General features: G+C 39.6%; 2 protein-coding genes and 1 non-coding gene across 6 annotated transcripts in view; 2 read left to right on the top strand and 1 right to left on the bottom strand.

Annotated features, from left to right (window-relative positions):
• Positions 1-1,031: 1,031 nt before the first annotated feature.
• The window catches only part of NPEPPS (aminopeptidase puromycin sensitive), an 81,818-nt gene continuing 56,664 nt past the window's right edge, over positions 1,032-26,185 (bottom strand). For all 4 annotated transcript variants that reach the window (XM_037495189.2, XM_037495187.2, XM_037495186.2 and 1 more), the window contains 11 exons: positions 24,591-24,700; positions 19,781-19,844; positions 18,991-19,130; positions 16,772-16,906; positions 15,269-15,488; positions 10,435-10,577; positions 9,918-9,974; positions 5,279-5,386; positions 4,659-4,814; positions 4,063-4,110; positions 1,032-2,556 (listed from right to left, as the gene is read on the bottom strand). In XM_037495189.2, the coding sequence (XP_037351086.1) occupies positions 2,404-2,556; positions 4,063-4,110; positions 4,659-4,814; positions 5,279-5,386; positions 9,918-9,974; positions 10,435-10,577; positions 15,269-15,488; positions 16,772-16,906; positions 18,991-19,130; positions 19,781-19,844; positions 24,591-24,700 (1,334 nt within the window). In that variant the 3' untranslated portion in view covers positions 1,032-2,403. The remainder of the gene's footprint in view (positions 2,557-4,062; positions 4,111-4,658; positions 4,815-5,278; positions 5,387-9,917; positions 9,975-10,434; positions 10,578-15,268; positions 15,489-16,771; positions 16,907-18,990; positions 19,131-19,780; positions 19,845-24,590; positions 24,701-26,185) is intronic.
• LOC119232968 (60S ribosomal protein L23a-like) lies at positions 5,490-8,492 on the top strand. Its single transcript, XM_037495349.2, has 2 exons — positions 5,490-5,496; positions 7,997-8,492. Exons 1-2 carry the CDS (start codon positions 5,490-5,492, stop codon positions 8,443-8,445), a joined length of 456 nt encoding a protein of 151 aa, XP_037351246.1. The 3' UTR covers positions 8,446-8,492.
• LOC119233138 (small nucleolar RNA SNORD42) lies at positions 7,842-7,908 on the top strand. The gene has a single exon (XR_005122290.1). It is a non-coding gene; the product is annotated as a small nucleolar RNA SNORD42 (small nucleolar RNA).

Genomic DNA, 26,185 nt, shown 5'->3' on the forward strand with positions numbered 1-26,185 from the left:
ATTTGTAAAATATCACCTATGATGAGGAGCTATTTGGAAGACAGTAAGATATCTAACACAGGAAAGTCTGGATTAAGACCTTGAGAAACCAAAAACATCAGGACGACAGCGCTCAGTCAAGGTATTAGTAGAAAACAGAGAACAAACTCAGACTGAGTAACTTGAGGAAGGTTTAATAAAGAAACTACTTACAAAGACATGAGCTCAGGGAGTCAACAAGGGATAGTGAGGTAAAATCCAGAGGTGGTAGAGTAGTCCTTTCTATCCTTAGATTTGAAGGGCCCAGGATAAGGAGCTAGAAGTTAGAGACAGGGCTGCTTAATAGAAGTTGAGGTCTTTGGTAGAGGGACACAAACAACTCACGTTGCCTGGCAACCAGACCATGCTTTCACTCTTCTGAGAGTGTTACTAATTGGATCAATATATCCTGAAGTCAGAGGGCAAAAGAAGCCTATTAATGTTTCCATGGGGTTCAGTACCTCCTGGGGTGCAGAGCAGGATGTGGTTCTTCAGGGTAATGGAAGATATCCAGCACAACCTCACCCCCAACACAAATCAAGCTACTAAACTATTATACACAGAGTTGGCATGATGCTGAAACTAAAATAATTTCATATCAAAACACTGTGAAAGTATGAGAGTTCCTTAATTGAAGAAGAATTTTTCTGTCTTTTTAATGCCCTTGCTTTGCTGGTGCCTTATACACAGCCTTCGATAGATAGCCTGCATGATGGTGCTAAGCATGGTGTCTGGACAAGGATGCTACAGTGAATGAGACTAGTAAGTCTCAAGTTAACTCCTGAATGCTGGCTCTAAGGCTCTCTGCAATTTTTGAGAATCCAGAACTAATTTAGAAGGAATCTTAGGATTTTTCTATTTTCTATTTCAGGAATTCAGGAAGTGGATTTTCTTAGACTCAAAAAATACTATGGTAGTCAAGTTTCTTATAATCCCACTGAATGACAGGAAAATTTTTAGTTTCTCATAAAACGAAAAAAAATCAGGACATCAATTTCACATTGACATTTTTATTAACGCCAACTGTTTTTTAATTATTATTTTTTTAAAACAATAGCACAAAAATGTTTCAAGGAAGCAGTCTCACAATCTGATGACCTTCTGAAATACAGTTAAGCCACACCAAATATGAATTCCTGTTAATAACACAAAAAATATTTTTAAAAGAAAAATAAAAGTAAAAAGAAAGAAAAAAGGTAGAGGAAGAGGAAAGGAATGAGACGTGAGTTAAAACTCACTGGATTAGGTAGGTGAGGCGTGTTAGCAGGCTACACTGTTGAAGCAGAGTGGCACACACAGGCTTATAGTCTTTGTTGTTTTTTAACCAATTGCTAAGGATATACAGACCCTGCAGCAGCTACCACTAACTTCTTATGTCCATGTGAATTGGGAGAAGCCAAAGTTGATACTGTCATAAAGAGGTTCCATAGTTGGCCTGTCAGACAACTAAGACCATTTTTAACAGAATAACTCCTTCAGAAAAGCCTGGCTGAAAACCTTTTCATTTCTATTGTCTCACCTATATACACCTCAGGGTTCCTAAAAGTCATCTTAAAAAAGAAAGAAAAAATAATGTGTATCAGTTTCTCTTATTTAATGTGGCTATAAAAGATGTTTTCCTTATTATTTCTTTATCTCTAAGAAGGACACCGGGGTTGGCGGGGTGGAACTAAGGGGAGGATAAAACCCAGACCAGGTTAGGCTTGTTTTTTTTTTTTAACTTTTTTTTAAAACTTTTTTTTTTTTTTTTTGGCCAAGGGGTCACACAGAAGGGAAGGCAAGGAGGAAAACCACAATCCTTGGTTCAGATTGAGTTATACAGGAAAATACATATTCCTGATCAGTCCCCATGCCCAAAACCAAAAACAAACAGAAAACCCACTGGGAAGTATGCACAGACTCTACTATGTTATACCAGCTACCGGCCTTTCATGTTGAACCATTCCCAGCGATGGACACTAGTCTTGGCTTATAGGCTGTTCGCAGAACCCACTTCACAAAAATCCTCTTCACCCAGAAGCCTCTTAGTTTCCTTTTGGTAGGTTATAAAAACAGAACATCTGTCATTAACAGGAGAGTGTTAAATACTTTTAACCACTGACAAGGCTTCAGGAAGTTTCACAGTTTCGTTATGCTCTATTTTATTACTATCATATTTACATTTTTATTTTTTACTTTTTATTTTTTTGCTGAATTGCTGATTTTCCTTTTTCAATAGAATTTAATTCTGGAGTGTGAGCAGGAACCAGTTAACTACATTCATTGTCCAACCCCCACTGGTTTGAAAGAAGACTCCAAATTCTTGGCATATGAATCAGCTGTTCGGTAGCTCCACCTTATCCCTGCAGTGAAGCAGCAGAACCGCAGTGGCGGCATGCTCAGGGTTCACGCTGTGGGTGGTGAGGCCTTTCGCTGGAGGAGATACTGGTGGATGCTCTCGGCATCACGCTTTAGCCAAGCAGCATTCAGCAGGATATTTTCACAACACTGCTGGATGGTACGCTCAGCTGAAGGAGCTGGGTGACTCTCGAAGAAAGCCTGGTATAAAACAACCCAGAATGTAACATCATTACAAGCATTAGTAAGAAATTAGTAGTATCGAAGGTCAGGAAAAATACACACTAATCTGTAAAGGATTCACAAGCTTCATTCATGAACATTAAGACCGTCACCTCCAGGCCAAAAAAAAAAAAAAAACAACTCACTCCCTGGACCTGCATACAGGAATTCTCCCCCAAATAGTATATGCTTAAAACCCAATCAAAAGCAGAGAGACAGAACCCATGACCTTTATTTTAGGTGTCCTCTCTACAAGTTAATCTCTACAAACAGTACCACCATTTCCATATGAGAAACCTGGGAATTATCCCTGACTCTTCTTCCGTCCCTAAATATATTCTTAACACAAGTCACTCAGCAAATATTTGTTAAATTAAAGATGACCAAAACCAAGCCCATGGATCTCTCTCATTAATTACTCCATCCTCTACAAATTACTACATCATTCTTGCTTGGAAAGGCTGCCCAACACCATCTCCTCCTCGTTCTAAGACATTCTCCATACTCTAGCAGATTGAAATTTTTATAATGCAAATCAGAGCAGGTCACTCCATTGTTTATAAGACATTCAAGGATTTTCCATTCTTAGGAAAATTTTAATATGGCCTACAAAGCCCTTCATGGTCTGGTCCCTTACCAACTTCAGCTTTGCCTGGCCAGCAAAGTCCATTATATGTATTTCTAGCTCAGAGTTCTTATTGCCTTTACAATAAGGTAACTATTTTATGTATAATACAATACACAAATAAATTAAACGCAGGCAGAGATTAAGCCCTCTGCTGTTGTCTTAAGATCTGAAATCTTAAAATCTTACTTCTTAACAGTTCACAGAATGAACCAAACAGTGTTAAAGCTCTCAGAACTTCTAAATTCAACCCTTCCTCCCTGCTTTCAGGAAAAAGGTGAAAGTAACATTTTAAAAACACTTTTCAATTAAAGATGATGGAAGGTTTAAAGTTAAGATTTCCTCATTAGTGTAGATTTGTCCCCCACATGATGAACTTGATCAGCAATGACATCAACTGATTATCAAGCTTTGCAAGGCACAGGAGAGCCCTGCAGAGCTGCCTGGCCTCCCTGTGCACGCCAAAAGACTATGATGGTCACTAAAAAGAGAAAAAGAACAAGGACTCTGTTCTAGCTACTGAGTTGATGTAATAGTATCATTACCCACGTTACAGGGGAGGAAAAGGGGTCACAGGGGTTAAAAAACTTGCTCAAAGTCACAGCTAACACAGGGTGGAGAGCATAAATTTACCAGGTTCACCAGCTCCAAGTTCCATTCTTTCAACCTTGTTTCAATGGCCTCAAAGATTATTTCAATTATAAATTCTTCAGATATTAAAGATATAACCTAAGCTGTTTTTCCCCAAGCAAGACAAGGAGACATTATATGTACAACATTACTCCAACAATCTATGATTACAATTTGGTTAGTTAGTGGTTTTACTTAGTGGGTTGAAAAGTAAGTAGTAATTTCCTTACCTTAACTTCTCCAGCCATTTTATCAACTGCAAATCCCTCAACTGATAGCTGAAAAAATAAAGGTTTAATTAGCTAAGAGCAACTAAAAGTGGCTAAGAACATCCATTTACCATAAAATAAATACAGTAACAAAATTTTAAAGTTCTATTTTTCTCAACTTCATATTATTCCACAGGATGCAGGATTGGTACTGGTGAAGTCTTTTTTTTTTTTTAAGGTTTTTATTTATTTATGCATATAAGAACTGGGATGTAGACCAAAGGTGCCGGGGGTGACAGGATTCACAAGAGACAGTGGGGAGCAGAATAGGTGGATGTACTGAAATACACTGCTGAGGGGAGCAGCGGGCAAGGCAGGTGAGAGGTCTACTGTGCCATGTGGGTTAACTCCTGGCCTGGGATCGAACTCAAGCGCAGTGGCTGGTGGACTTTAACCCCTGCGCCACCAGGGAGGCCCCTGGTGAACTCATTTAATAAAATTAATAAATATTTAAGAAAACTTCTATTACGATCTAATATCTATGAGTATAGTGAATCATGGATGTCTTTCAATATCATTCACGACAATAAGCTCCTTGAAATAAAATCTTCACATACCTTTATTAGTCTGGATATTAAGAATCCTCCCTGGTATCGATTATAAAGTTCTTCCCAATTGTCCTTTATAAATTTCCAAGCAGCCTTCCTTCCGTGCTTACTGCCTCCAGCCACTCCACCAATTACTGATACAGTGTCCTGTGGACGTACCTCTTCCTAAAAGGAGAAAAACAACTAAAAGTCTACTGTATCTAAAACAACTTCAGGTGCCAGAAAGGCCAATGTTTTCAAGGTACCCAAGTAATCATACTGAAGACATTCATTGTGTTTTATAAGAAACTGGCCAGAAAACTCTAGCAAAGAGGAGACTTTTTAACTTAAAGATAAGCCAATCTCAGAATGAGGTATTGAGAGACACTACAAACATGCTATTCAACAAGAGATTTGCTCAGACTTCTACAGGGTCAAGAAAGTAGGCACAGGAATCAATCAGCTTTCCAGTTTATTTCCTCTACCACTAGATGGTGATACAGAAGTTGGTTTAAAAAAAATCACTCTAGTTTTCCCCTAGGGAAGCCTCAGCTTAGGTTTAAGGTTAATCAAGAGGATACTCAATCAAACACTTGCCACAGACCAGCTGGAAACAGTTCCTTATAAAAGTAGTTTTCATTGTAACTTACTGAAAGTGCAAATGTGAGGACTTTTTGAATCAATTCAGGTGAAAGAGTAGCCCCAAGGACTCTTTCAATTCGGTTTTTCTCTTCCTGCATATCTGCTTGTTTGTGAAGCTATAGTGAAAAAAATAATGATAGAGACAGTTAACTCTCCCATGGAAGTCATGTGCTTCTCTCCCAATAAGAAACTTTTGTTCTACATTTTCAATGGCAAAGAATGCAGGGTATGAAATTAGCAAGAAAGAATACGTATCAAGATATCTGGGCACTAAATTTGTCACTAGATGTTGAGTGTTCACTATATGAACTATGTAAGCTCTGAGCAGTTTAACACCAGGATGCTAGGGCCAAGTTTACATCATTCATGTTTAATACTCTGTTAGATGAACAAACTAGTCAATGATACCACTGAGGAGCGATTTAATTTATAGTAGTAAAAAATATATATAAGATGTAATATTCAAAGTAACATCCTAGGAATATTTAATAACACACATGCTCTTAATATATGAAGTGGGAGAAGTAGAGAAAGCAAAATGATTCTACATTTTAAAACATTTAATTTGAAGGGAGGGAAAACCTAAAACATCAAAATGTTAGCATTAATTAATGATGGCTTCTTATCAGTTGGGATTACGCATCATCACATTTTCCTAACTGCAAAAACAGCACATGCTGAATGCAGAATAGTAGGTAGGGAAGCACAAAAAAAATTAAATTATTACTATAATTACATCACCCAATCAGAAATAAGATCATACTATACATGCTACTTTTATAACCCATTTATTTAAATTTTTCAAGGTAAATTTTTCTGTCTTCTTTGTACTTTTATAGTCACTAAATCTTGCATAGTAGAGAAACAAAATCTTTTATCATAACCAGAAAGAAATATTACCATATATTTTTTAACAATCAGAACTATGAAATGTATATGAGATACCTCTCCACGACAACTTAATTTACACACTGTCTTGACCATTTTCCCCCTGAAGATTTAACACTGACCAGCATCTGGAGACCCCACCACAGCTCCCAGTTTCCTGTTCCTTTCCTCTGGACTCAATTTTGAGCAGTGTGGCAAAACAGGAAGTCGGGAGACCTGGGTTTTAGTCCCAGTTTTGCCTCTAACTAGCTGTGTGATCTTGACTAAGTCCTTAACCTCTCCAGGTCTCAGTTTCCCGTAAAATGAGGGGGGTGGACAAATGATTTCTAAGGTCCTTTTCAGCTCCAAGACTCCAGGTCTGAAGTGAACTCTGGCTTTCAGGAAGCATTTTTGCTTCATCCTCCCCTTCTCAACCCAGAAGAACCTGTTAAACTAGAATCCACTAGATGGCACCATAATACTGTATTTCAAATACACTTTGAAGTAAAGTTATTTTTTATTCAGTCTCATTATTCCTAAATTACCAAAAGAAAACACTTCTCATCTTTCAGGAATGGTTTCCTGAAAAGCCCTGAATCTGCCTTCATTAGAGTTCTTTACATAGTAGAGCTGAATTATTGTCAATAATTAAAGTTCCCTTGTGTTAAATAGATGCAAACATTAGTAAACATACATACTAGAATAAATTCTTCTTTTCATTAAGATTTTATTTTTTTAAAAAAGATTTATTTATTTATTTAAACAAGCACTGGGTACAGTCAGAAGCATGGGAGGGTGACAGAATTCACCAGAGCCGGGAACAGAATAGGCAGAGTGACGAAATACACTGCTGAGGGGAGCAGCAGGCGCGGCAGAAGTTTGTGTGCCATGTGGGACCCTTGCTGGCGGCCACGGATTGTACAGGCACTGCAGAGGCTGCAGGCAGCTATGCAGCCCATCGCTCAACCGCTGCACCACCAGGGGAGGCCCAAGATTATTTATTTATTTATTGATTTATACAAGCACTGGGTACACTCAGAAGCGCAGGAGGGTGAGAGAATTCACCAGAGCCAGAGCGGGGAACAGAACAAGCAGACTGACAAAGTACACTGCTGAGGGGAGCAGCGGGCGCTGCAGGAGAGGTCTATCACGCCATGTGGGACCCTCGCCGGTGGTCGGGGATTGAACCGGTGCTGCAGAGGCTGCGGGCAGCTTCGCAGCCCAGTGCTCAACCGCTGCGCCACCAGGGGAGGCCCAATTTTATTTATTTTTGTGTAGAAGAGCTGGGGTGTACCACAGAGGTGCCAGGGTGAGGGAGCAGCAAGAGGATTCATCAGAGACAGAGTAGAGAGCAGAGCAGATGGATTTACTGAAATACCCTGCTAAGGGGAACAGTAGTCGAAACTGGAGAGGTCCAGCTCCCTGACCAGGGACTGAATTCAGGCCTTTGCAGTCCCCTGAAATGTAGGCCAGTTGTGGTGATAGCACTGAGATTTAACCCCTAGGCCACCAGGAAGGCTCTAGAATAAATTCTTAAAAGCATGCCATGAGGTGAAAATGTCGAGGTATATTATGAAATTTTAAGAAGCCCTATTCTGTCTCCTATCTTTACAGAAATAAAAAAAATACAAAATATCTCATTAAATATGTAAAGAAATACATGATTTATAGTGCACAGGTTTACAGGATATTAAGAATGAAAAGGTGCATATGATGGAAAAATTTTAATAGCCTGAGACTTGTGATGTCTCCAAAGGAACCGCTGATGCACGTGTGGCACAGTGTGCCCACTGCTGGTCTTCAGGCAGGAAATGATGCATTTCTGTATTCTGTACTCTAAATTTCTTTATTTGTCTAAGCCCCTGCCCCTCCCAAAGCCGAGGCCAAGGCAAAAGCTTTGAAGGCCAAGAAAGCAGTGCTGAAAGGCGTCCACAGCCATAAGAAAAAGAAGGTCCGCACTTCACCCACTTTTCGGAGGCCCAAGACATTGCAACTCCGAAGGCAACCCAAATATCCGTGGAAGAGCGCTCCCAGGAGAAACAAGCTTGACCACTATGCCATCATCAAGTTCCCTCTTACCACTGAGTCAGCCATGAAGAAAACAGAAGACAACAACACACTTGTGTTCATTGTGGATGTCAAGGCCAACAAGCACCAGATCAAACAGGCTGTGAAGAAGCTCTATGACATTGATGTGGCAAAGGTCAATACCCTGATCAGACCTGATGGAGAAAAGAAGGCCTATGTTCGACTGGCTCCTCCTGACTATGATGCTTTGGATGTTGCCAACAAAATTGGGATCATCTAAACTGACTCCAGCTGGCTAATTCTAAATACAATTTTTCACCTTAAAAAAAAAAAAAAAGAATGAAAAGGGCTGTATGTATTTTAGTTGAAAGGTTAAAACCAAAGTACAACTTTTATATTAAATAGGAAGACCTTGTACAAGATGGGTAGTTAAACAAAACATTTTGAGATACAGCTTCTTAAGTGAAGTTTACATTTTTCAAAATATACTAATTAGTATAATCATATATACTACTCATTTAAATAGATTTATTTAAGACTAGATTAAATAGATTTATTTAATACTAATCTGCAACCTGAATCTGCAACTCTGATCCGCTTGAGATCAGAGAAGTGTTCTTCATCCATTAAAGGTGTTAGTAAGCATATTCCCATCCTGTTCACTCCCCTACCCCTCCCAGTGTGGATCTTTTTTTTTAAAGATTTATTTTTATTTGTTTATACAAGCACTGGGTACAGTCAGAAGCGCGGGAGGGTGAGAAAATTCACCAGAGCCAGAGCGGGGAGCAGAGCAGGCAGAAGGACCGAAGTACACTGCTGAGGGGAGCAGTGGGCGGCAGGAGGGGTCTGCGTGCCATGTGGGACCCTCCTCTGGTGGCCAGGGAGCAGCCGGGGATCGAACCGGCGCTGCAGAGGCTGCGGGCACCTTCGCAACCCAGCACTCAACCACTGCACCACCGGGGAGGCCCCCAGTGTGGATCTTTTAATGCAAGGACTTTTATAAGTGTGACAGGTGATCTGGCTATTCAGATACATTTTATTTGATAGTAAGAGGTAGATTCAGCTCCTTTCACCTTCAAAGCAATCAGCATGGTCAAGTTAATTTTCAAGACTGATAACTGCATGGACAGGAATGGGAGATGGCAGCTCCAGGCTTAGGACTTTCAAATACATCACTGCCATTATAGGACATGGAAAGTTTTACCTATCTACTTCTAAGTGAGAGTTTAATTATATATTAAACACTCTGGGAAAACTACAGAGGCTACACAGGCAGGTGAATTAATTTCTTGTTCATTCATAGGGGATACTAGAATAGCTCAAATAGCTGAGACATCTGATCATCTATTCCTTTCCTAAGCATACAGACAAACCTTTTAAACAAGGTTTAAAGTCTTGTTTAATGGTTCTAAAAGTCCTTTCAAAACACATAGTAACTCAAGGAAGTTTACATCGAAGAGGACATTTTTAAGAACTTGACTTGTTAAATCAAAAAGAGTATTTCCGTGTTAGGATGTAAGGTACACAAATCTGTGAGTAATTAAAAGAAGTAAAAAAATGACTTGGCATTGTATTGTTGGTATGACATGAACAAACATCTTCCTGCTATCGTTGATTACTACTGCATGTCTACAGTATGCTTGTTTACATATATTTCTTTTGCCAGGACCTTTTTTAACCACTCAAAGCTCACACTCTGTGTCAATCCAAGTTCAAAAGCAGGACATGGGAGCCCCTGCCAAATATCCTCACCTTTAGCATAATGTCTAAGGTAGTGCCATCACCATGCTTCAAAACAGTCAGATAGACCTACAAGAACCAAAAAGAAGGAATCTGATTAAATGTATTATGTTCCAAATTTCTAATGTAAAGGAAAGACAATGCAAGTCACAAAAAAAAACAAAACAAAACAAAAAACAACTACATGTGGAAGCTACATATATACTGTGGCAAGCAGATAAGAGTCCACATGAATAACCAAAAAGGTAGGTGGCATGCACTGACAGTAACTAACGGCAGAGCACACCAGCTCTCTCAGGGGGGATGTGCACTGATAATCACCTTTCAGCACCATAGTGTGGATTAAGCATTTTTAAACAAATGAAAAGCTGGCTACCACCCACTTACACAACATACATTAATTAAAAAGAGTCAGAAATAATTTGTTGGTCAATACTTAGGTCATTTTTGGTTACTATTAAATAAATTCCACGCTACATAGAATGACATAGTGACCAAGAAATCAAGGTAATTTGCTATAAAAACTTACAGGACTCCTCAGATCAGCAGAGAGAATCTGTTTCCCTTCCACGTGATCCTTAAACCGACGACGGGCTTCTTCTAATGTCGTCTTATGTCCTGCTTTTCCCAGTTTTCCCAGAACCAAGCCCCTCAGGAGTGCATCTAGGTGACCTGATTGAGAAGTAAAAGAAACACAGAACTACTTAAAAGTCTGTCTTCACAAATATGGCACCTGGATATATTATAATTGTGCTATACCACGTCTACAATCTTGAACAAACACAATTTACCTTAGTGCTTGAGAGAAACATTTAAGTTTATTAAATTGTAAAAGTAAAGTGAAGTGCTAAACTGACTAGGCAAACAAATAAATTTGCTGTCTACAGTCACAAATGCCAACTACCTGAATTTACTAAATATTCAGTCAGTCTAGGTAATTACAGCTCTAAGGATTGTGTGAAAGAAAGGGGCTCAGATCATGCAAGTTTTGACCCAAAGTTCAGAGAAAGACCACTTACAGAACTAGCATGCTGTGTATAATAAGTTGAAATCTTAAATTTTTAAAATCAAAATCTGATGGATCCATTCCTCCAAAGATATGCAAATGGCCAATAAGCACATAAAAAGATGTTCAACATCATTGATCATTAGGGAAATGCAAATTAAAACCACAGGAGATCCCACTTCATACCCACTAGGATGGCTGGAATCAAAAAGACAGACAATAACAAGTGTTGGCAAAGATGTGGAGAAATTAGAACCCTTATACATTGTTGGTGGGAGTGTAAAATGGTATGGACACTTGGAAAAGTCTGGCAATTTCTCAAAGATTAAACAGAGTTACCCTATGACCAGGCAATTCTACCCTTGGTAGACACAAGAGAAATGAAAGCATGCATTCATACAAAGACCTGCATACAAGTAAATATTCATAGCATAGCAAAACATATACCTACAAAAGGTGGAAATAATCCAAACATTCATCAAGTGATAGACACACAAAATGTTGTATACCCATATAATGGGATATTATCTGGCTACAAAAAGGAATGAAGTATTAACACATGTTGTAACATGAATAAGCCTTAAAAACATTATCCTAACTGAAAAAAGCCAGACATAAAAGGCCACATAGGGTATAATTCCATTTACATGGAATGTCCAGAATAGGCAAATCCACGAGACAGAAAGCAGTTTAGTGGTTTCCCAGGAATGGTGCTGCCCTGGAGCGGGCAGTGACTACAAATGGGTGTGGAGTTTCCTCTGAGAGTAAAGAAACTGTTCTGGAATTAGACGGGTTATGACAGCTATGCAACCTCATGACTGTACTGAAAAAAAAAAAAGAAAAAAAAAAAGACTAAACTATATACTTTACAAAGGTAAATTTTATGGTATACTGTTATCTCAAAAAAAAAAAATTAATGCCAGTACACAAATTTAATGGATTGCAACAGTAAAATGGACAAATAATTGTGGCATATTCATAAATGAAACACTACCCAGCAATAAAAAGGAACAACCTGGTTGTAGCTTAAGAACTGAATGAGAGAAGTCAGGGAGAAGAACAAAATGTCTATTATGATTCCATTTATACAAAGTTCTAGGAGAGACAATAATAATCTAGGGTGCAAGAATTCAGAATTATGTCTGCCTGTGGGGCCGGGGGCTGGGAGTTAGGGGGGACACTTGAAAGGCAGGACTGACACTAGAAGGGCCTGAAGCAACCTTCTGCAGTGATAGGGATGTAGCATTTATCAAGTCACTGGATTATTAACACCCAAACTGTGTGTTTTGCTCTACTTAAACCATAACTCATTAAAAAACAAGTTTTAAAAAATACAGATTAGCAGATAAAATTAACTAGGCACTTGTGAAGGTTCTTATAAGAACTACCAATTTTTGGTACTGACTTGCTATGTGATGCAAGGCAATGTTTTATTTTGCTGTGTTTGACTCTCCATCTATAAACTTAGGGAACTAAAGACATTCTCCCTGTTTTGAGCCCCAAAAGGTTCACATTATAATCATCAAGAAAGAAAAGCACAGAGCCTCCCTGGTGGTGCAGGGGTTAAGTCACAGAGCTATCAAACTATTGCCAGTCATCGAGCTATTGAGGCATGAGTCCAATCCCCGGCCAGAGAGCTGACCCACATGGCGCAGCAGACCTCTCCTACCTTGCCTGCTGTTCCCCCCCAGCAGTCTATTTCTGCTCCCCACTCTGTCTCTGGTGAATCCTCTCACTCCCCCCAACCCTGCCCCACTGCACTTCTGGCCTACACCTTTCTTGTATGCATAAATAAATGAACTAAATCTTAAGAAAGAAAGAAAAGCACATCTACCAACTTCTCTGTATCTGTCTCCATATACTTACTTCCTCCCAGTCTTGTTGCTATGGGTCTGTGTTCCTGTCTAAAACCAGCTCCTCCATTTGTGTCCTGGATCCAGACCCCTCCCCACTATTCAGTCATTACTACTCCAATAATTACCCCTCTCTTTCACATCATGAACTTTTCTATTACTACTACATCATTCTCATCAGCACAGAAACATGTTACAAAATATTCCACCTTAGAAAATATTGTCCCCTAACCCCCAACCCTACATCTCTCTCCAGTCTATCCCTTTAACGCCGATCCTCTTCAATAAAATTTCTTTAAAAAGTTGTCTATCTAAAAACAAACAAACAAAAAAACCAAAATTAGTTGCCCACCTGTGCTGTTTCCTTTTTCTCTCTTCCTGTTCTGAAGATGTTTGCCACCACTCCTCAAACTCCAGCTGCTGCTAGCCTGTCCTGGAGCAGCAGTCATCAGAGCTCAGTACACCCCCTTCCTCGTGACTCTCCTACCTCACTGCCAGTCAGTTTTCCTTGCTGGCTCCTTTTCTATCCAATTTCTCGATTCTGGTCCACCTTAGTGCCAGTGCTCAGACTGTTTTTCCACCTACACTCAAGCCTAAACAACCTTCAGTGTCAATGCTAAATGACACTGCACGCTAAATGTAACCTGGACTTTGGGGCATAATACTCTCCACTAGGATGTCTAAAAGGACCTCAGATTTAACATACCCTGGCGCCCTTTTGTACCCAAACCTGATTCTATGGCAATCTTTCCCATCCCTGCATACGGCAACTCCATTTTTCAGTTCTTCAAAACAAAATTTGAAGACTTCTTTTTCCCTCCACTGTGCAGTCAGTCCACCACCAAATAGTTTGTTATACCTTCAAAACATACACCAAATTTATATCTACAAGTGCTGGTTGCAACCACCAGCGACTGTATTACAAGACAGCTTTCTAACTTGTGTCTCTGCTTCCTTTCTCACTTTTCACCTTCAGCCTGCTCTTCACACAGGATACATCAAGTCATGACCATTTGTTTAAACTCTCAGTTAAGTTCCCCATTATCACTAAATGTGAAAGTGAAAACTTTCATACTATAGCCCACAGGTCCTACAGGAGCTAGCCTGCTTCCCACCCCTCTGTCCCTTACTGATTCTATCCTTCATGACCTTATTAGCCTCCTTGCTATTCCTTGAACACGCCAAGCATGTTGCTGGCTCAGGGCTTTATACGCTGCTCCTGTGTGGACTATTTTCACCCTATAGATGTCCTCAGCCCTCTCTTTCAGGTCTCTACTTATGCTCAAGGATCACCTCATCACTGTTTCCTTGACCATTTTCTACACACAGTTCCTACTACTCCTGCTCTTTAGCGCTTACCTAACTTTATTTTTCTTAATTTTACTTGCTGTCCCCTAGAGTATTAGACATTTGTTTGCTGTGTCTCCCACTATGAATGTAAGCCATGAAGAACAATCTTTTGTTCACTGTTATAGCACCAGCTCCTAGAATAGTGCCTGGCACTTACTAGGTGCATAAATATTTGTTGAATCAATTAAGAAAAGAGAGAGAGCTCTAGGTAATTCTAGTTACTATTCTTGTTGCAAAAGACTCCCATATAAAGGCTGGTCAGGAGGAATACCACCTTTGATTATTAGTGGATAGTAGAAAATTATTCTATTTAAAGCACTCAAATCACCTTTTCCAACATTTAAATAACAGCATAGAAGTACATATATAATTACAGAAATACCCACAGAGAAGAGAACACAAATAAGAAGCAAATAACTTTCTTCATTCAGAAGACTGGCCTGAGCCTTGCAGCATTTTCACAGGTTGTCTGGAAGGTGCCTGGAATTTATGATACTAACACATTTTTTTAACCCAAAATTTCCTTTGGCTTTTCTCGACTACAAATGGGTCTTTAGAATTCTGTAAAGGCTATGTCCACCATTTGTTTTGTGTACAAAGCATATTTAGCAACATATCTACCACTGTTTTCATATTGATGATACATATTAACTACACCGGTAGGATTAAAAAAGTAAGTCTTAATTTCTGGCTAGCTGAATATAAAGCAACACCCAGAAGATACAAAGATGATGCTATTGATACTGCTAACAACTGCAGCTGAGTTAAAAAGGACCAATTTCTTAAGTGAGAAGGAGAAAGACATGTACCGGATGATCTAATTTGATTCCTTCTTGACCCTACATCTCTCTTTAGTCTAACCCTTTATCTCTGATCCTCTTCAAAACAAATGGTTAAAACTAAACCCAAACAAATCCTAGAAATCTCACTGTAGAGGAGGAAGGTGGGGGGAGAAGGGGACAAATGGACTGTGGTGGAGGGTTACTGGTTCCTTGGTTGTGGGTATGGTGTGGTAACATACATTTGAAGAGGTGTGAACCTATACCCCTAAAACATGTACAGTGTTTAAACCAATGTTACCTCAATAAAATGATTAAAATTTTAAAAAAGGACCATTTCTAGTCAATTCTTTCCCCATTCAGTACATCTATTACCTTCTCCAGGTTTGGGGTCCCAGCCCAGTCTCTCCCCTATAGGTGAAAAGACATCTTTCACAAACTCCTGGATTTCCTCATAGAAGTCTGTGTGGGACAAGAGAGTTGAGAGAATCCCCAGGTTACAGCTCAGGTCGCTCCATACAGTATAATTGGGCTCATTCACAAAAGCCTCCATGACTTTTAGAACCTCTACAGTGCTAATGATTCCAGCTCGAGCCTGGGATAGGAAAAAACATAAATTAATCTAGTCTTCAAACAAAAATAAAACCAAAAAAAATACAAGCATACATTTTTGGCCTTATCTATTGCTATTTAGTCATGTCTTTGGTTTAAAGAAAGTGAGACTACAAGCTGAGAACACTGTGAGAGTAACAGTGACATCATGACAACATTCCTCATGTACTATTTTGCTATTTATAAAAGAGCCACCTTAAAAAAGATATGCTTAAATGCTACCAATTTGGGAAGAACAACAAAAAATAAAAACAGAGAAAGAAAAAGTCAACTTCCTCTTTCTATTTGGTTTCTGAGGCCTTGGCATTGTTTTTCTTTGAAAATGTTCATACTATCAGAAAAGTTGCAAAAGTAGTTGGGGGTTTAGTTTTTGACAGGGGCTCTTTCAAAACTGGACCTGCAAACTGTGTCAACCAACTTCAACCTGTCTTTTACTCATTTCTAAGAGAATGCAAACCCGTAGGCACTACAAACTCAGACTCCTTTCAGAATTAACCAATAGAGTTAGGAAAAAGAACTTATGTTACAGCAGCCAACTGCACAAACACACAACTCTCCTGGGACAGGTTTCTCTCACCAATGAGATCAGCAGATGTGAGGTTTTGTGCATCAATGCTAATCTGTGTTTTATACAAAGGAGGAATCCAAAACCAGTTACTGCAGAGGGGAGGGAAAATTTCAAGTCCAATTTAAAGGAACACTAGGAAGAATCTGACAATTTTATCACAAAGACATCTGCAAACTGTCTATCCTATGTTGGAGTCATAGAGATAATACTAATAATTTTTGCCTTAAATTCTTTCTGGAATAAAGCCAAATATAACTCTAAAGCTAAAATGGACTATTAAATTTTAAGTGGAACAGAATGCTAAAAAATTCTAGAATTTGTGAACAAAGTACAACTAATATTTTTAAAATATATAAATCACTGAGTTCATTTAAAAAAAAATCAGTAGGAAAATTTCCTTAAGGCGCCTATCTATTTCTATTAAAATGAAATTTTGCCTTACAAAGAATAGTTTAAGTATAGTTACAAAAAGCTGGCTTAGGAGTAGTGAAATGGGATTTGTTTCTGGTAAATTATATTTACCAAACAGGTCAATCCTGTCCTGTTAATTAATAATTAGTCATTTTCTCTGGTCCCAAAGGTGTTTAACTTTCAGGAAGAACTGTGTTCTTCTAATTGTATTTCAGTAAGACATTCCAGGAAAATAAAATCCTTTGATCAACAAAATCTACCATAGTACTGGAGGAAGAGAGGCTCACCAAGGAGAAGAGGTCATTCTGTAATCCAAGTCGGTCCACAGGAGGCAGAGAAAGGTCACGAATGCCTGGTAATAAACTTTCTAGCATGGTCGAGCTATACTGGGTCCGATAAAACCCAACTGTTCCCAGGTTTAACTGAAAAAACATCCAATAGGTATTATTAAACTGTTCTGTTTATTTTTAAAACAATTTTTTTGTAGGTATGAATAGAGTTCTGGGTTTAGGTGAAAAACAATTAAGATCATAAATGGTAATCTAACACACAGATTATAATGAAACACAACAGAAAGAAATTATCTGTTGAAGATGAATACAGAGGCAAAAGAAAACAGAAATTTAATATAGTGGGTAGGGGGCAAAATGAGGGACAATGCAAAGAATACGGGGGAGGAAGGAGAAAGTAATGTGAAAAGCTTTTATTCTAATCTCAGTAGATTGCAGTGTGTCATCTTTGAGGAAGACTAAACCTTTGCAAACACTGTATTGAGCCAAGAGCCTCAACAGAATAACAAGCGCCAGGTACAGATTTTAGAGAATTACATGGTTTTATTTTATTTTTAAAAAGATTTATCTATCTATCTATCTATCTATCTATCTATCTATCTATCTATCTATCTATCTATCTATTCTATTTATTTATTTAAGCATTGGGTACAGTCAGAAGCGTGGGAGGGTGAACGAATTCACCAGAGCCAGAGGGGGGAACAGAATAGGCAGACAGACGAAGTACACCTGCTGAGGGGGGCAGCGGGCAGCAGGAGAGGTCTGCGCGCCATGTGGGACCCTTGCCTGGCGGCCAGGGATCGAATTGGCACTGCAGAGGCTGTGGGCAGCTTCTCAACCCAGCGCTCAACCGCTGTGCCACCGGGGAGGCCCGAGAATTACATGGTTTTAAAAAAATTTTCAGGGCCTCCCCGGTGGCGCAGCGGTTGAGCGCTGGGTTGCGAAGCTGCCCGCGGCCTCTGCATTGCCGGTTCGATCCCCGGCTGCTCCCCGGCCACCGGAGGAGGGTCCCACATGGCGCGCAGACCTCTCCTGCCGCCCGCTGCTCCCCTCAGCAGTGTACTTCGGTCCTTCTGCCTGCTCTGCTCCCCGCTCTGGCTCTGGTGAATTCTCTCACCCTCCCGCGCTTCTGACTGTACCCAGTACTTGTATAAATAAATCAATCAATCTTAAAAAAAAAAAAAAAAAACACTAGCCACAACTTTAAAAAAATAAATAAATAAAATAAATAAAAATTTCATATGATTTCTGGAGTGAGATAATCAGACTACCATTATTCTCTATATACTACTTACCAACAGTCAAAAATATTTTTGATAATAGAGAAAATATTTTAATAGCAAAATAATATACAAAGTAAATAAGGTACTACTCACATATCTACATTAAAAAAATAGCCACAATACTTTATTTTTTGGTTTCTTTTATCTTTTACTGTAGGATACACCTCTATTTACCTAATTATAACTTTTTCTCATCTATAAGAAAATTTTCATATTGCTATATAATTTTCCAGATTTTAATTTCAGGTGGTAACATAATATTCCACTGGGAATATTTTTAAAATATATCTAAAAAACTAAAACAGAGGGTGGAACAGCTCTTTTCAGAAAAGCACAAAAGCCGGAGACAATGTAAAACTACTATTAGGTAACTACTGGGAGAAAAGTTTGTAGTAGATGAGTTCATTTTGACAAGTACAAAGTACAGAATAATGAAAAATAATATTTATCAGCTGTTGTTTATGTGAAGTAGGTTTAAAACACCAGCCAAAGGAATTCCACAGGTCAGTGACACAAGCGGATTATTCTATGTCTGATCTCACTTGATTATAGTTGTACACACAACGATGACAACACATCACTGAAGTTAACATGTCATTACAATGACAGGGTGGTTTGAAGTTGCAAACATCATCTAGTTGCAAAACTAGACTACAAACATCTAGTTAATGTGACTTTACACAGTCTATTTTTTTCCCTCTTTTACTCTATCCTTTATCTGTTTATCTACCACTCCTTTACCTAGCATAAGGGAAAACAGTTAGGCAATATCATTTGAAAATCTGCCTTATATTTCACACAATCGTTTTTGTTTTGCAAGCCCTGGCCTAAACTAGAGGACACTAGAATCTAGAGTTAGCCATAAAATGCATGCAGAAAGTGAGAGGAATAAGTCAATTTAGGTAAAAATAGCCATGCCATTTCTGGACTCACCTTCACCCATTGGTCTGGTTTGACATTTTTCAAAACCACATTCATCTCTGGCTTGTCCATTAGAACTTTCAGTTTGGCCTGGTTGGGATCTTCGCTAGTAGAAATGGTGATAGGAACCATCCACTGGGGACACTCTTCTCCTTTAATTCAAGAACAACAAATAGAAAACTTGAAAAAGGATTGCTCAGTGTAAGACACGGAAGGTCAGGTAAGGTTGAATTACTACTCTTTATATTATCAGATGGATGACCTTGGGCGATTTAACTAATTCTAACTCCCTCATCTATTGATATAAAGTGGATATAATCCTCCTATAAGGTGGCTAAGAATATAAAATAAGGTTTAGTTTTAATACTTAACACAATGACCAGTACATAATAAATCTAAATAATAATTTGGTTTATATATTTATTTACTTATTATGCCTAAAGGAAAAAAATCTACTCACCCACATAATGCCTACCAAGTCTTATTCTAGGGATTAAGGTTAGAGATATCACTTCTTGGGTGTTCCTTTCTTTAGTCATTAGAATCTCCAATAACACACAGAGACAAAGAATTTTTTAAAATCTAGGACACTACAATCTACAATCTGTGACACTACAAGTACACCAGGAATCCCCCCTTTATGATTCCTTAGATTTCATTTCTATTCTGTTGCTGTTTTCTTATTTTTACTTAATTCGATGAAAGATATTTTAAAATGGCTAATTATTTCCTATTAGTTGAAACACTACCTATATGGTATCCAAATTCACTCATCAACATCTGTTTATGGTTGTTTGCTTACCAACATATGGTCCACTGGCACAGAACTTCCTCTGGGACAACCTCAGTAACCTGTCATCTTCTACCTAAAGCAGCAAAACAAAAGCCATAGTGGTAGTAACACTTTCTTTCTTGGTTTGGAGGGGGCAATATTTCTCTGACAAAATAGGAGATGAAACCAGTATAGTCAAGATGCCTCCTGATGCAGCAATGAAAAGTAGCAACATTGCATTAGGATGTGGGCTCAATACTCAGAATGCAAATTTTTAGAATGAATCACAGCATTAAAGGAGCACACATCATGTTTCAAAGGATGAGATTTGCAATAAGATGGGGGGGAACTGTAAAAACTACAAAAAAAAAAAACTAAGACGTTAGAAGCAACAAAGACAAGCCTATATTTTAAAAAATACTTCATCAAGCAGTCATTTGCTTTATTTTATCATTAGTTAATATGCCCTAGAAAATTTTATTTATTTTTAAAAAAGATTTATGCATACAAGAACTGGGGCACTGGCCAGAGGTGTAAAGGGTGAGAGGATTCACCAGAGAGAGTGGGGAACATAACAGGCAGACTGAATGAAATACACTGCTGAGGGGAGCAGCAGGCGAGTCAGGAGAGGTCTGCTGTGCCGTATGGGTCTCCTCCCTGGCTGGGGATCAAACTCGTGCGGCAGTGGCTGCTGATAGCTTCATAGGTTGTGTCCCAACCCCTTGAGCCACCAGGGAGGCCCCCCTAGAAAATTTTAAATAACACCTTTAAAAACTGGGCACAGGGCCACCCTGGTGGCGCAGCAGTTGAGCGCTGGGCTGCAAAGCTGCCTGCAGCCTCTGCAGCATCAGTTCAATCCCCGGCTGCCGGAGAGAGTCCCACATGGCACACAGACCTCTCCTGCTGCACGCTGCTCCCCTCAGCAGTGTATTTCATCAGTCTGCTTGTTCTGTTCCCCGCTCTGGCTCTGGTGAATTCTCTCACCCTCTTGCGCTTCTGAGTGTACCCAGTGCTTATATAAATAAATATTTTTTTAAAAAAACAACAAAACAGAAACTGGGCACAAGGCCTCCCTGGTGGGCCCCAGGGGTTAAGATACAACCTATGAAGCTATCCCCAGGCACTGCAGCACAGGTTTGATCCCCAGACAGGGAGTTACACATGGTGCAGCAGACCTCTCCTGACTCGCCCGCTGCTCCCCTAAGCAGAGTATTTCAGTCGATCTGCCTGTTCTGTTCCCCACTCTGTCTCTGGTGAATCCCCTCACCACCCCCCCACACCTCTGGCCTATACCCCCCAGTTTGTGTATGCATAAATAAATAAATCTTAAAAACTAAAAATTTGAGTGAGGAAGCAATGGCCACTTTGATGCCATAAACTACCAATGAACGTACACTATATTACTGCTAAGTTATATGTAATATAGATTTCCTTGAAAAAATTTAAAGGTAATTTCTAAATCAATTCAGAAATAGATGAAACAAAACCATTTAAAATTAGGGAATATAAGTGAGAAACAGATTGTGATCAAGAAATTATATGTTGCAGAGCTCTCTCTATTTTTTTTAAAGATTTATTTATTTTTGCATACAAAAACTGGGGAGTAGGTCAGAGGTGCGGGAGGGAGGGGATGAGAGGATTCACCAGAGTGGGGAGCAGAACAGGTGGATCTACTGAAAGACATTGCTGAGGAGAGCAGCGGGCGAAACAGGAGAGGTCTGCTGCACCATGTGGGTTAGCTCCCTGGCCAGCCAGGGATTGAACTTGTGCTGCAGTGGCTGGTGACAGCCTGACAGCTTGATAATGCTGTGTCTTTGACCCCTGTGCCACTAGGGAGGCCCTGCCGAGTGCTATCTTTAAAAGGATTAAGTCATACACAGGCTTTGTAGTATAAAGTAAAATAAAGGATGATTCTGGCTGTGTATGTGACAAAAAACAACAAAGAAAGTAAGGCCTTGAAAGCAGCTTGATGGGAAAGTTAACTGAATGCCAATAATAATGGAAGTGGAGTATTAGCAGCATCCTCTGTTCAAACTAATAAACTATCACACTCTTGAAAGCATGCTCTGTTTGAAGAAAAAATGTATGGTCTAATAGTCTGCTTTTTTTTTTTTAACTTTTTTTAAAATTTTTTTTTTCTAAAGATTTTTATTTATTTATACAAGCACTGGGTACAGTCAGAAGCGCGGGAGGATGAGAGAATTCACCAGAGCCAGAGCGGGGAACAGAACAAGCAGACTGATAAAGTACACTGTTGACGGGAGCAGCGGGCGCTGCAGGAGAGGTCTGTGCGTCATGTGGGACCCTCGCCGGTGGCCGGGGATTAAACAGGTGCTGCAGAGGCTGTGGGCAGCTTCGCAGCCCAGCGCTCAACTGCTGCACCACCGGGGAGGCCCTAATAGTCTGCTTTATGTGAAATCACTAAATGGTTTAATAGTTTTAAGGTATTGATAGTTTTAGAGGCAATGAAATCCCCAAACACAAAAAGGAACAATCACCTTTGTATGTTATTATTCTCTCTCTCTCTCTTTTTTAAAGATTTATTTATTTATTTAATACAAGAACCGGGGTACAGGCCAGATGCGCGGGAAGATGAGAGGATTCACCAGAGACAGAACAGGGAACAGAACAGGCAGACTGACGAAATACACTGCTGAGGGAAGCAGCGGGCGAGACAGGAGAGGTCTGCTGTGCCCTGTGGGACCCTGGCCGGCTGGCCGGGATGGAACCGGCGCTGCAGAGTCTGCGGACAGTGGCACTCAACCACTTGCGCCACCGGGGGAGGCCGTTATTATTCTTAAAACAGATGAAATCAAAACTATTTGTCAATCTACATAGAATACTTCTTTTAAGATTTTTTTTATGTACACAAAAAGATTTATGTATGTACACGAGAACTGGGCTGTATGCCAGAGGTGTGGGGGGTGAGAAGATTCACCAGAGACAGAGTAGGGAGGAGAACAGGCAGATGTACAGAAATGCATTGCTAGGGGAGCAGCAGGTACAACAGGACAGGTCTGCTGCGCCATGTGGGTTGGCTCTCCTTGGCTGGGGATGGGACTCAAGTCGCAGTGGCTAGAGATAACTTAAGAGTGCTGTGCCTTTAACCCCTGCGCCACTAGGGAGGCCCTCTACATAGAATATTAATGTCATGTTTGTTCAGTCATGTCCGATAATAGACTAGTCCAAAGTGGAGAAAGAAGACCAGAAAGAAACATCCTAGTCCAAGTGGTGCCTCACTGAACTTAGATATCTTTTCCCACCAGACAGGATCATTTGCAGTCCCTAAACTGCCTTTTCAAATCCTTGCAGCCAATCTAACTGCAACATCCTTCAACATGTATTTTTTATTATAAAATACATTCATGTGGCTTTGGCAGGGTAACTTACAAGCAATGAAATGTACTGTGTAAATATGGATTCTGAGAGCACAGGGCTGGTATAAATGTTATCTTGAATTCTTAAAAGTACAGAAAAGCAAATTTACTAATTTAACATAGATTGACACATCAGGACAATCTTTGTGAAACTTTGTGGACAATGCAGAACAACAAGAACACATACTTATCAAAAAAGAACTGTGAACCTTCTTCCTAAAAATGAACAGTAATTCCCCATGCAGCTCACAAACATGGCAAAAAACATTTAAGAGAACATTTTTTTTTTTTTTTAAATAGAGGCATGTTTATTTATTTATTTATTTGTTTGTTTGTTTATACATGCACTGGGTACAGTCAGAAGTGCGGTAGGGTGCGAGAATTCACCAGAGCCAGAGCGGGGAGCAGAGCAGGCAGAAGGACCGAAGGACACTGCTGAGGTCCGCACGCCATGTGGGACCCTCCTGCAGTGGCCGGGGAGCAGCCGGGGATCGAACCGGTGTCGCAGAGGCCGTGGACAGCTTCGCAACCCAGCGCTCAACCCCTGCGCCATCGGGGAGGCCCAAGAGAACATTTTTATACAATTAAACTAAGTAAAGTCAAACTTTCCAGTAAGCATTTAAGACTGATGTGTAATTCTCAGTCCTGTTCTGATTTTGAAGTTCCTTTCTCTGAATTCAGTTAACAGGTGAACTAATATAAGTGCAAAAAAATTCTGATCAAAAATCACATTACCATCCAACCAACATTAAAAACTGATTTTAAAGAATAATATTATAAATAGGTATTGAATTTTTCCAAATGGTTTTTCTCCATCTACTGAGGTGATTATGTCTATGTAGTGACTAGGGGCCACACTCTGATTGTTAATTTACTTTAAATCAACTTTGCATTCTTGGACTAAGCCACACTTGATGTTTAGAGAGCTGTAATTGCTAGTTTACAGTGTTTTTCTTCGGGACTGTAAGAATAGGCAACATTTTGTTTCCTACCATAAGCATGAATGTTAATGATGTGGGAGGCAAACTTTTATATACAGATAAGAAATCACTGAGGAGGGCCTCCCTGGTGGTGCAGGGGGTTGGGACGCAACCTATGAAGCTCCCAGCAGCCGCTGCAGCACAAGTTCAATCCCCAATCAGGGAACTGACCACATGGCACAGCAGACCTCTCCTGATTCGCCCACTGCTCCTCTCAGCTGTGTATTTTGGTTGATATGCCTGTTCTGTTCCCCAATCTGTCTCTAGTGAATCCTTTTACCCCCCCACACCTCTGGCCTGTACCCTGGTTCTTGTGTGTATAAATAAATAAATATTAAAAAAAAGAAGAAATCACTGAGGAGAGAATGCAAGAACTGGTTGAAAAGTCACCTAGAATAGTTAAAAATACAAAAAAGCAAATTTGGTAACACTATTGAATTTCATTTAATATAATATCAGATGAAGAACTTTTTATAAGTTTACCTGTTCTGCTTCCACATAAATCAGGGGAAATCCCATCTGTTTGGTCCAGGTATTCATCACAGCTGCTATAGGCTTTCCACTAGCATTTTCTAAACTTTCCCAGAGATCCTCTAGATGATAAACATAAACAATGAAAATCTAAAATGTTTATGTTTTTATTTTCTTACACAAACCATAAAACTCATGTAATCCTTAACACTGAATTGCCGACCAACTCCTTGGTTCTTTCAGGTTCAGGTTCAGTGGGCCAAATTAACTGTGTCCCCTTACGTCGCCATTAAGTAAAGTCTATTACAAAAACTGGTTTCATATTTTAAGATGTTCTTAATTTCCAATATATTTTTTAAAAATTAAAGTAAACAAAAGTTCAAACAAGAATAGAAACAAGTTCAACATCACTACTAAACAATCATCCACAAACTTAAAACCATTATAATCCACTCACTTGTAGGAGTTAACAAATATTCAGTGTTGATCAGGTTAAAGCAAAACCCACATGGTCAAACAGCATTGGAGGGAGGGTTAGTCAAACAGCATTCTAATGTGACAGATGCTACATGAGGGCATGAACAGGGGAAAGGCACTTAAAGAAAAATCCAAAGAAATCCAAGAGCTGATTTTTGGTTTGTACCTTAAAGAGTTAGTGGTTCATTAGATGGGGGAAAAGGCATATCAGAAAGAATAAATGGTCTGTGCACAAAGGGGAAAGTATAAGAAAAGACAGTATCATTAATAATAATATGTTCAAATAAGTTGAAGATAGAGGGTACATATGGGGAAGGAAGAGGGGATGAGGCTAAACTAGTAGGCAGGGGCTGCAGTGCTCAGGACTGGCTTACAAAGAAAACAGACTGTAATGTGAAGGGAATGTGCATCAATAGGACAATACAATTAGATATTCACTTTAGAAATAAACGTGGGCCTCACAGTGAGAACTGAAATCAAAGGGAGTAAAGCAAGTCAAGAGGCAGTGAGTGAATTGGCAACTGCAGAACTCCAGCTGAGGGATGACATTCTCATCAGGAGGGCATGAATTAGGGAAGAGCAGTGCAGACAGAAATCCAAACTGCAGCAAGAAGGTGAAAGCCATGGACAGGGAACTGAAAAGTATTTAAGCTGCCAAATGCCTTTCATAAATAACAACAACAAAAAGTTACACAGTAGGTCTTGCTATTCAAAGTGTGGCCCATGAATTAGTAGTAGTGGCTTCACCTGGGAGCTTGTTAGAAATGCAGACTCTCAGGCCTCAGCCCAGACCTACTGAATTAGAAACCTTTTAAATGACCTCAGGTGACTATGTACATTACAATTTAAGAAGTACAAGGTTCTTTCCTCATACATTATATATGAGTGCAAAAGACAAAACTTCCAAAAGCCCATTTTTCTATGGCCCTGCTTTAAGGAACAGAATGCCTTACTATTTTGCAAACTAAGATGATGGAAATTTACAAGGGGGTGGGGGGGTAGGGGGGTGGGGGGGAGTCACAGTTACATCATGTCCTGAACAGATACTGTATTTTTAATTCACAGGTCACAAACCTCAGGTACAGCCCACGGCCAGGCCTCTCTGAATTTCTGTCATTCTTTCTATTAGA

This window comes from Talpa occidentalis, unplaced genomic scaffold, assembly GCF_014898055.3.
Source record: "Talpa occidentalis isolate TD23 unplaced genomic scaffold, MPIMG_talOcc4v2.1 talOcc4.7, whole genome shotgun sequence".
In the NCBI taxonomy this organism is placed as follows: domain Eukaryota; kingdom Metazoa; phylum Chordata; class Mammalia; order Eulipotyphla; family Talpidae; genus Talpa; species Talpa occidentalis.